The sequence below is a fragment of the Tachyglossus aculeatus genome, chromosome 23, assembly GCF_015852505.1.
Source record: "Tachyglossus aculeatus isolate mTacAcu1 chromosome 23, mTacAcu1.pri, whole genome shotgun sequence".
Lineage (NCBI taxonomy): Eukaryota > Metazoa > Chordata > Mammalia > Monotremata > Tachyglossidae > Tachyglossus > Tachyglossus aculeatus.
The window spans coordinates 9,442,333-9,453,652 of record NC_052088.1 but is presented as its reverse complement, the minus strand read 5'-3'; the positions used below and the strand labels follow the sequence as shown (position 1 = coordinate 9,453,652).

General features: G+C 49.6%; 1 protein-coding gene across 1 annotated transcript in view; it reads right to left on the bottom strand.

Moving 5' to 3' along the window:
• Positions 1 to 234: 234 nt before the first annotated feature.
• The window catches only part of MERTK (MER proto-oncogene, tyrosine kinase), a 133,600-nt gene continuing 122,514 nt past the window's right edge, over positions 235 to 11,320 (bottom strand). Inside the window, 4 exon segments of the mRNA XM_038765628.1 lie at positions 235 to 530; positions 532 to 877; positions 7,797 to 7,933; positions 9,697 to 9,856. Coding sequence (XP_038621556.1) covers positions 372 to 530; positions 532 to 877; positions 7,797 to 7,933; positions 9,697 to 9,856 — 802 coding nt within the window. The 3' untranslated portion in view covers positions 235 to 371.

The following is an 11,320-nucleotide window of genomic DNA, read 5'->3' as shown; positions in this document are numbered from 1 at the left end:
TGAACCCTCAAGTTTTATGATCCAAAAGGTACACCCTGTGGGCGGGGAACATGCCTACCCACCTGTCGTACTGTTCTCTCCCAAGCGCGTAGTACAGTGCCCTGCACGCGGAAAGTGCTCAATAAATACCATTGAGGACGATGACGATGAGGAAGGTGAAATAAAATAGGTCGTCTTATCAAAATAGAATCTCTTTCTCGGCCTCTTTCAAAATATATATACGTCTCTATACAAATATATATATTTATATATATATATATTATGCATTTTCCAGGTATGTTCTGGACAACATTCCAAAGGCACTCGAGAGCGCGGAGTTAACCGAATGATAGTTCCGAATGATCTCGTTGCCTCCTCCCGGGAGCGGATATTCACACGGGGATTTCGGAGCTCTCCGAGGAGTCGTCTGCACAGAGCAGTCCGTCCGGCAGGGCATCCCCCGGTGCCGGAGATCCCCCCTGAGACCACGCGGCCCCGTTCCTGACCGTCGCGTCTTCCGACGACGCACGGATCCCCGCGGCCGGGGGGGGACGGCTCGGGGACGTCTTCCTCTTCGGCCGTCCCATTCAGGATGTACCTCTCTTCGGGAAGGAGGGGCGTCTGGTGGACGTCGGCCTTGACCACGCCGCCGTTGGGGGCGGAGGAGCAGGAGGCTATGATGTAGCTGGAGTCCAGGCTCATGTCCAAGTCGGACAAGTCGGGGTCCTCCGCGGATTCCGTCCAGTCCTCCTGCCAGAAGGTGTTGATGTACAGGGTGTCGGCTTTTTCCTGGGCCTCGGGCAGACTCTCCAGGAGCTTCTCCAGTTGGACCTTTAGCACCGTGAAGGTGGGGCGGTCCAGGGGGTTGGCCGCCCAACAACCGGACATGATTGCGTACCTGGAATGGGGGGAAGAGTGGGTGTCAATCAATCAATCACATTTATTGAGCGCTTACTGTGTGCAGAGCACTGTACTAAGCGCTTGGGAAGTACAAGTCAGCAACACACCTCCGTCATCTCCAACCTGACCACTCCCCCACACCCCCAGCCTTCCTTCCTGGGGAGAAATGCTTCGTTTTGGTGCGCGGCTCGCCAGAGGAGAAAGGACGAGAGACGATTGAGGTGGGAAACTGCCAGGTTGGGGAAATGAGGGATTTTTCCACCCTCCGCCCAATCTGGTCAGCCTAGGAATCAACTGGCTAGGAACCATCATTCCTGCTGCAAGAAAGTCCTGTAGGAACCATCATTCCTGTTACAACTATACCCTCTAAGAGTCATTCCTGCTGCAATTAAACCTCTAGGAATCGTCATTCCTGCTGCAACAAAACCCTCTAGGTGTCGGAAGCAGCGTGGCTCAGTGGAAAGAGCCCAGGCTTGGGAGTCAGAGGTCATGGGTTCTAATCCCGGCTCAACCACTTGTCAGCTGTGGGACTTTGGGCAAGTCACTTCTCTGTGCCTCAGTTCCCTCATCTGTAAAATGGGGATTAAGACTGTGAGCCCCACGTTGGACAACCTGATCACCTTGTATCTACCCAGCACTTAGAACAGTGCTTGGCACATAGTAAGCACTTAACAAATACCATTATTATTATTATTATTATCAATCCTGCTGCAACACAATCCTCAAGCCCTGGACAGCTCGCCCCTCCATGTTAGCAAAAACTCACATCACCTCACATCACCAATGGCTTCTTCCCCAGTACCTTCAAACATGCCCATGTCTCCCCGATCCTAAAAAAAACCCTCCCTTGACCCCACGACTCCCTCCATTTATCACCCCATCTCCCTCCTACCATTCCTCTCCTAACTCGTTGAGTGAGTCGTCTATACCTGATGTCTCAAATTCCTCTCTTTCAATTCTCTCCTGGACCCCCTCCAATCTGGCTTTTGTCCCCTTCCTGCCACAATCAATCAATCAATCAATCGTATTTATTGAGCGCTTACTATGTGCAGAGCACTGTACTAAGCGCTTGGGAAGTACAAATTGGCATCACATAGAGACAGTCCCTACCCGATAGTGGGCTCACAGTCTAAAAGGGGGAGACAGAGAACAGAACCAAACATACCAACAAAATAAAATAAGTAGGATAGAAATGTACAAGTAAAATAAATAAATAAATAAATAAACAGAGTAATAAATATGTACAACCATATATACATATATACAGGTGCTGTGGGGAGGGGAAGGCGGTAAGGCGGGGGGATGGAGAGGGGGACGAGGGGGAGAGGAAAGAAGGGGCTCAATCTGGGAAGGCCTCCTGGAGGAGGTGAGCTCTCAGCAGGGCCTTGAAGGGAGGAAGAGAGCTAGCTTGGCGGATGGGCAGAGGGAGGGCATTCCAGGCCCGGGGGATGACGTGGGCCGGGGGTCGATGGCGGGACAGGCGAGAGCGAGGTACAGTGAGGAGATTAGTGGTGGAGGAGCGGAGGGTGCGGGCTGGGCAGTAGAAGGAGAGAAGGGAGGTGAGGTAGGAGGGGGCGAAGTGATGGAGAGCCTTGAAGCCCAGGGTGAGGAGTTTCTGCCTGATGCGCAGATTGATCGGTAGCCATTGGAGGTTTTTGAGGAGGGGAGTGATATGTCCAGAGCGTTTCTGGACAAAGATAATCCGGGCAGCAGCATGAAGTATGGATTGAAGTGGAGAGAGACACGAGGATGGGAGATCAGAGAGAAGGCTAGTGCAGTAGTCCAGACGGGATAGGATGAGAGCTTGAATTAGCAGGGTAGCGGTTTGGATGGAGAGGAAAACTGCCTTCTCAAAGGTCACCAATGATCTCCTTCTTGTCAAATCCAACTGCCTCGATTCCATCCTAATCCTCCTCGACCCCTCAGCTGCCTTCGACACCATGGACCACCCTCTTCTCCTGGAAACATTATCCAACCTTGGTTTCACCGACTCTGTCCTCTCCTGGTTCTCCTCTTATCTCTCTGGTCATTCATCTTCAGTCTCAATCGATCAATCAATCAATCAATCGTATTTATTGAGTGCTTACTGTGTGCAGAGCACTTTACTAAGCGCTTGGGAAGTACAAGTCGGCTACAGTCTCCTTTTTGGGCTCCTCCCCTGCCTCCAACCCTCTAAATGTCCATCTCTCAAGGGTCAGTTCTGGGTCCCCTTCTATACTCCATCTACACTCACTCTCTTGGAGAGAACTCATTCACTCCCACGGCTTCACCTACCATTTCTATGCTGCTCTCTCTTCCTCTCCAGGCTCACATCTCCTCCTTGCCTTCAAGACATCTCTATTTGGATGTTCTCCCTTCACCACAAACTTAACATGCCCAAAATAGAGCTCCTTATCTTCCCACCCAAACCCTGTCCTCTCCCTGGCTTTCCCATCGCCGTCATTCTTCCTGCCTCACAAGCCCATAACCTTGTCGTTACCCTTGACTCCTCTCTCTCATTCAACCCAAACATTCAATCCGTCCCCAAATCCTGTCGGTCCCACCTCCACAACATTGCTAAAGGCCACCCTTTCCTCTAAATCCAAACTGCTACCATGTAAATGCAATCACTCATCCTATCCCACCTAGATTACTGCATCAGCCTCCTTGCCGATCTCCCAGCCTCCTCTCTCTCCCCGTTACAGTTCATACTTCATTCTGCTGCCAGGATTATCTTTCTACAGAAACATTCAGGACAGGTCACCCCCCTCCTGAAAAATGTCCAGTGGTAGCCCAACCACCTCTTTATCACACAAAAACTCCTCACCATTGACTTTAAAGCAGTCTATCACCTTGCCCACTCTTTCCTCACCTCACTTCTCTGCTTCTACAAGCCAGTCCACATATTTTGCTCCTCTAGTGCTAACCTTCTCACTGTGCCTCAATCTCGCTTGTCTTGCCACCAACCCCTGGCCCACGTCCTGCCTCTGGCCCGGAATGCCTTCCCTCCTTAAATCCGACAGACAATTACTCTCCCCACCTTCAAAGTCCTTATGAGGGCACATCTCCTCCAAGAGGTCTTCCCAGAGTAAGCCCCACCTTTCCTCATCTCCCTTTCCCTCCTGTGCCACTGTGACTCACTCCCTTTGTTCATGTACATATCTGTAATTTTATTTATTTGTGTTGATGTCTGTGAGCTCACTGTGGGCAGGGAATGTCACTGTTTATTGTTGTATTGTACTTTTCCAAGAGCTTAGTACAGTGCTCTGCACATAGTAAGCCCTTAATAAATACAATTGAATAAATGACCTCAACTATCATGTCGATGAAAGGGGTTAGAAAACAACTGCAACAGCACGTGGAGGTTGTTTGAGCTTGTTCAACCTGGGTGGAAGTCACCAAGTTTTGTGGAAACCGCCCCCCCCCCCCCCGCCCCAAAAGTCTCCCATGTCTTGCTTCAAGCCATCCGCCAGTCACGATGGCCTCCGTGTTCCTCTGACCCTTTGTCGGGAATTTGCTAGTGTCGCACGTTCGAACCCAACGGATTATGTTCCACGTACACATGCCTGCATCGTGGGGTGTGTTTCCCCAAAGACTTCCATGTGATTCGTTAGGTTCAACCACACTGTTGCCTAGCTCCTGCTATAGAGGCCCCCGTGGACCATATAATCATAGTGGGTAGTTTCTGATCTGGCCTGTTGCCTGACTTTGTTTCGGGCTATGGAGTCAGGTATTTTAATTGTGCCCAACAACAGGATAAATATATCCCGATGTCAGCTCTGGCACACAACAGCTGGGCGAAGCAGGGTGCTTGGGACACAGAACTCACAGTGTGTGGAGCAAGGTGGAGTACAGTTCATGGAGCAGGAAGGGTGTAACAGAGTCAGAGAGGAGGAGGCGTGGAGCGGTGTTTTTTTAGCTGAAGGGAACCAAGAGCCAATGTAACTTGAGCCTTGTTGTTTTGTCTGTCTGACCACAATCTGGCAAGGGCTGGGAGTCAGCCTGGAGCTTGGAAGGGAGCGGGGTTGGGACGGGAGCCAGGAATCTGTCCGGAGCTGAGGAGAAGCAGGGCCAGGAGTCGGCCTGGAGCTGAGGAGCACAGCACTGTCACTTTATTTATTTCTATTAATGTCTGTCTCCCCCTCTAGACTGGGCACTCACTGTGGACAGGGAATGTGTCTATTCTATTGGATGCTCCCAAGGGCTCAGTACAGTGCTCTGCACACAGTAAATGCTCAATGAATACGATTGACTGACTCTGCTCAGAGCTGAGGAGGAAGTCAGGAGTCTTCCCGGAGCTGAGGAGAAGCAGAGGCAGGAGTTTACCCGGAGCTGAGGAGCGCAGCATTGCCATTGTATTTATTTCTATTAATGTCTGTCTCCCTCTCTAGACTGGGCGCTCACTGTGGGCAGGGAATGTGTCTATTCTATTGGATGCTCCCAAGGGCTCAGTACAGTGCTCTGCACACAGTAAATGCTCAATGAATATGATTGACTGACTCTGCTCAGAGCTGAAGAGGAAGTCAGGAGTCTTCCCGGAGCTGAGGAGAAGCAGAGGCAGGAGTTTACCCGGAGCTGAGGAGCGCAGCATTGTCATTGTATTTATTTCTATTAATGTCTGTCTCCCCCTCTAGACTGGGAGCTCACTGTGGGCAGGGAATGTGTCTATTCTATTGTACTCTCCCAAGGGCATAGTACAGTGCTCTGCACATAGCAAATGCTCAATTAATATGATTGACTCTGCTCAGAGCTGAGGAGGAAGTCAGGAGTCTTCCTGGAGCTGAGGAGAAGCAGAGGCAGGAGTCTACCCGGAGCTGAGGAGCGCAGCATTGTCATTGTATTTATTTTTATTAATGTCTGTCTCCCCCTCTAGACTGGGAGCTCACTGTGGGCAGGGAATGTGTCTATTCTATTGTACGCTCCCAAGGGCTTAGTACAGTGCTCTGCGCATAGTAAATGCTCAACTAATATGATTGACTGACTTTGCTCAGATCTGAGGAGGAAGTCAGGAGTCTTCCTGGAGCTGAGGAGAAGCAGAGGCGGGAGTCTACCCAGAGCTGGGGGATTTGAGTGATCAATATCCAACCGATAGCAACACCGTGAACACATCTCCCCGCCTCTTTCTGCAATCGTTCTGATAGCGTATCCATTGATTTTCTTGGTAAAAATCCAGAATTGGTTTACCATCGCCTCTTTCCGTGCAATAAACTTGAGTCTCCTCCCTTGACTCTTTCCCATCCTGCTGCTGCCCAGCACAGGGGAGTTTTGACTTGTAGCAGATGGCCTTCCACTTGCTAGCCACTGCCCAGGCTAGGAATGGACTGGACAGGCCCCTGCTTGACTCGCCCTTCCGTAGTCGAGACTGTTAAAGGACTGGAAACTCTCCAGGTGCGACCCTGAGAGGGGTGAGCGTGGATAGTTCAGTACAAACCATCACCACTACTGTAAAACCAACTCAAATACCTGAAGCAGCGTGGCTCAGTGGAAAGAGCCCGGGCTTTGGAGTCAGAGGTCAGGGGTTCAAATCCCAGCTCCGCCAAGTGTCCTCTGTGTGACTCTGGGCAAGTCACTTCACTTCACTGTGCCTCAGTTCCCTCATCTGTAAAATGGGGATTAAGACCTTGAGCACCCCAGTGGGACAACCTGATCACCTTGTAACCTCCCCGGCGCGTAGAATAGTGCTTGGCACATAGTAAGTGCTTAATAAATGCCATTATTATCATTATTATCCTCCTGGAGGTAATAATAATAATGATGATATTTATTAAGCGCTGACTATGTGCCAAGCACTGTTCTAAGCACTAGGGTTATACCTTTGCATTCTTAACCCGTGATAGTAGGTCTCTGTTACCTTCTTGGCAGCAGATGGGAGCAATTTCCCTTACTTCTTCTCAAGAATAGTATAAAGTTGGACTGAGAGGGCCCCAGGCCAGACAGGGACTGTGTCTGACTTGATGATATTGTGTCTACTCCAATGCTTAGTACAGTGCTTGGCTCATAGTAAGCATTTAATGGACACCACAGTTATTATTATTAGATTGTGAACCCAGGTCGAATTCTCACATGAGCGTTCTCTTCCAATGCTTACCACAGTGTTCTACACCCAGTAAGCACTTAATAAATATTATTACTATAATTAACTGTTTTTTTATAGCACACTGAGCTACTTGAAGATATGTGCTGAGAAACGCAGCCCTCTCTCTTAAGATTCTCATCTTCCAATGGTCAAAAAATACCATACTTACCATTTTCAGCTGCACCCCTCTGAAGCAATTACTTGACGATGATATTTGTTAGGGGCTTACTATGTGTCAGGCAGTGTCCTAAGCGCTGGGATGGATATATGCAAATCGCGTTGGTCACAGTCCCTATCCCACATGGGGCTCGCAGTTTTAATCCCTATCGTACAGATGAGGGAACCGAGGCACAGAGAAGCCAAGTGACTTTCCCGAGGTCACCCAGCAGACAAGTGGCAGAGTCAGGATTAGAACCCAGGTTCTTCGGACTCCCAAATCCGTGCTCTAGCCACTAGGCCATGCTGCTTCTCAAGAACTTCCCACTTGGGTTTCTCTTTTCGGCCAAACGACGTCATCTATAATAGAGGATGTGCCTAGTCTGTGTCCAGTCAGCCAGTCAGAGGTACTTACTGAGCGCTCACTGTGAGCAGACCACCGTACTAAGCGCTGGGGAGAGTTCACTACAGCAACAGAAAAGACACAGTCCCTGCCCACAACAAGTTCGCAGTCTAGAAGGGGAGACGGGCACTTATAGAAGTAAATTACAGCTGTGTCCAGTACACAGCAGGTGCCCAATAAGTGCTCTGAAGGCAGCGCCCACCCTGACACCAGAAAGCAGACCGCGTTGGTGCCCCCTCGTCCCCGTCCCCTCCCTCCCGGGGGCCGCGAGCCTGGGTAGCAGGAGGGCGAGGGGCCACTCACAAGTCATCGAGGCAGTCATCCGGCTGTTTGAGTCGGTGGCCGTGAAGCAGGTAGTCGTAGATTTCGTGATTCTGCACCCCGGGGTATGGCGTCATCCCTCGAGTGGCGATCTCCCACATGGTCACTCCAAACGCCCACTACGACCGAGGGGGAGGAAGCACGTCAGGGAAGACCTTCCCACTAAGGCTGAATGGGATCTGTTCATCGCCAAAGGTCAGCTCCTCAACGTTCATCGCGGAACTCGCACAATGCCGGGGATTATGCCCGGGGTATTTTGTCCCTCAAAACATGCACTCTGAGCTCAGCAGAGAGACAAGTGGGCACCTCAGACGCATTTATTCCTCTCCACGCCTCCTCCCCAACGCTACTGTGCCCTGGTAGAAAGAGTTTGGGCCTGGGTGTCAGAGGGCCTGGGTTCTAATCCCGGCTCTGCCGCTTGACCTTGGGCCAGTCACTTCATTTCTCCTGGCCTCTGTTTCCTCATCTGGAAAGTGGGAATTCAAACCCTGTTCTCCCTCCTACTTAGACGGCAAGCCCCACATGGGAAAAGGGATTGTAACAGTTATCTTGCGTCTATCCCCGTGCTAAGTACAGGACTTGTTCTAAAGTAAGCGCTTAACATTCATTCATTCATTCAATCGTATTTATCGAGCGCTTACTGTGTGCAGAGCACTGTACTAAGCGCATGGGAAGTACAAGTTGGCAACATATAGAGACGGTCCCTACCCAAAAGCAGGCTCACAGTCTAGAAGGGGGAGACAGACAACAAAACAAAACATATTAACAAAATAAAATAAATAGAATAAATATGTACAAATAAAATAGAGTAACAAATACCGTAATAATAATTATTATTTTCCTTTCAGGAGCTTTTTCTTTGACAGAGAAATTTCCTTATTCATTAGGATGAGCTTTATAGTCCCAGAATACTTTTTCCAACCTCAGGGTACACACATCATCATCATCATCATCATCAATCGTATTTATTGAGCGCTTACTGTGTGCAGAGCACTGTACAAAGCGCTTGGGAAGTACAAGTTGGCAACATATAGAGACAGTCCCTACCCAACAGTAGGCACACATCTCTTCAGCACATCTACTTTCGTGGGGAATGCGGTGGCAGGTTTTTTGGTTGTTTGCTTTTGCAATGGTATTTGTTAAGTGCTTACTACGTGCCAAGCACTCTTCTGAGTGCTGGGATAGATACTAGGTAATTGTGTTGGACACGGTCCCTGTCCCACATAGAGCTCACAGTCTTAATTCCCATTTTCCAGATGAGGGAACTGAGGCCCAGCATAGTGCTAAGCACTATGTGCCAGGCACTCTTCTTAGTGCTGTGTGGGTTATAAGCTAATAATAATAATGGCATTTCTTAAGCGCTTACTATGTGCAAAGCACTGTTCTAAGTGCAGGGGGGATACAAGGTAATTGTGTTGGACACAGTCCCTGTCCCACATAGAGCTCACAGTCTTAATCCCCATTTTCCAGATGAGGGTACTGAGGCTCAGCATAGTGCTAAGCACCATGTGCCAGGCACTCTTCTTAGTGCTGCGTGGGATATAAGCTAATAATAATAATGGCATTTATTAAGCGCTTACTATGTGCAAAGTAAGTGCTGGGGGGATACAAGGTGATCAGTTTGTCGGACACTGTCCCTGTCCCACAAGGGGCTCACAGTCTTACTCCCCATTTGACAGATGAGGTAACTGAGGCCCAGAAAAGTGAAGTGACTTGCCCAAGGTCATACAGCAGACAAGTGGCATGGCCAGGTCCTTCTGATTCCCAGGCCTGGGCTCTATCCACTAGTCCAAGCTCTTTCTCAATTAGCTCAAACACCCCCTCTCCTAACTATAGACATATGAGCTATTTTGGGGGGGGAGTCTCAACGCGGCTCACATACCACATCGCTTTTGCTGGTGTAGACGCGATCAGCAAGACTCTCTAGAGCAATCCATTTCACTGGCATCTTCGCGATACGTCCTTGCCGGTAGTAGTCTCCGCTGTAGATCTTCTTAGAGAGTCCAAAGTCGGCCACGCAGACGGTCAGATCATCCCGGAGCCTACAAAAGTTTCAAGACCGAGGAGTTTATTACTGAAGGCTTAAGGTGTTCCGCGTCAAGAAGCAGTGTGGCCCAGCGGAAAACTCACGGGCCTGAGGATCAGCTTGTGGGGCAGGGAATGTGCCTACCAACTCAGGTCTTACGCCGTCGAGTCATCTCTGACCCATAGCGTGGGTCAGAAGCAGCATCATCATCATCATCAATCGTATTTATTGAGCGCTTACTATGTGCAGAGCACTGTACTAAGCGCTTGGGAAGTACAAATTGGCAACATATAGAGACAGTCCCTACCCAACAGTGGGCTCACAGTCTAAAAGGGGGAGACAGAGAACAAAACCAAACATACCAACAAAATAAAATAGAATAGATATGTACAAGTAAAATAAATAAATAAATAAATAGAGTAATAAATATGTACAAACATATATACATATATACAGGTGCTGTGGGGAAGGAAAGGAGGTAAGATGGGGGGAATGGAGAGGGGGACGAGGGGGAGAGGAAGGAAGGGGCTCAGTCTGGGAAGGCCTCCTGGAGGAGGTGAGCTCTCAGCATGGCCTCTCAGCAGCGTGGTTCAGTGGAAAGAGCCCGGGCTTTGGAGTCAGAGGTCATGGGTTCAAATCCCAGCTCTGCCAACTGTCAGCTGTGTGACTTTGGGCAAGTCACTTCACTTTTCTGGGCCTCAGTACCCTCATCTGTAAAATGGGGATTAAGACTGTGAGCCCCCCATGGGACAACCTGATCACCTTGTAACCTCCCCAGTGCTTAGAACGGTGCTTTGCACATAGTAAGCGCTTAATAAATGCCATCATTATTATTATTATAGCGGCACTATGGACACATCTCTCCCAGAACGTCCCACCTCCATCTGCAATCGTTCCGGTAGTGGATCCACAGAGTTTTCTTGGGAAAAATCTGGAAGCGGTTTACCATCGCCTCCTTCCGCGCAGTAAACCCGAGTCTCCACCCTCGACTCTCTCCTGTGCTGCCGCTGCCCAGCACGGGTGAGATTTGACTTGCAGCAGGTTGCCTTCCACTCGCTGTCCAAGCTAGGAATGGAGTGGACAGGCCTTTACTTGACTCTTCCTCCCGTAGTCGAGACTGGTAGAGGACTGGAAACTCTCCAGGTGCGACCCTGAGAGGGTGATGTTGTACTCTACCAGGCATTTAGTACACTGCTCTGCATATGGTAAGCGCTCAATAAATGGTTTGATTGATCTGGGTTCTAATCCAGGCTCCTCCACCTGTCTGCTGTGTGACCTTGGGCAAATCGCTGCACTTCTCTGTTCCCTCATCTGCAAAATGGTGATTAAGACGGTAAGCCCTATGTGGGACAGGGACGGTGTCCAACCTGATTAGCTTGTATCAACCCCAGTGCTTAGCACAGTGCCTGGCACTTGGAAAGTGCTTGACAAGTACCCTAAAAAAGAAATAAATTAATCAACCATCATTCAGTGGTATTTA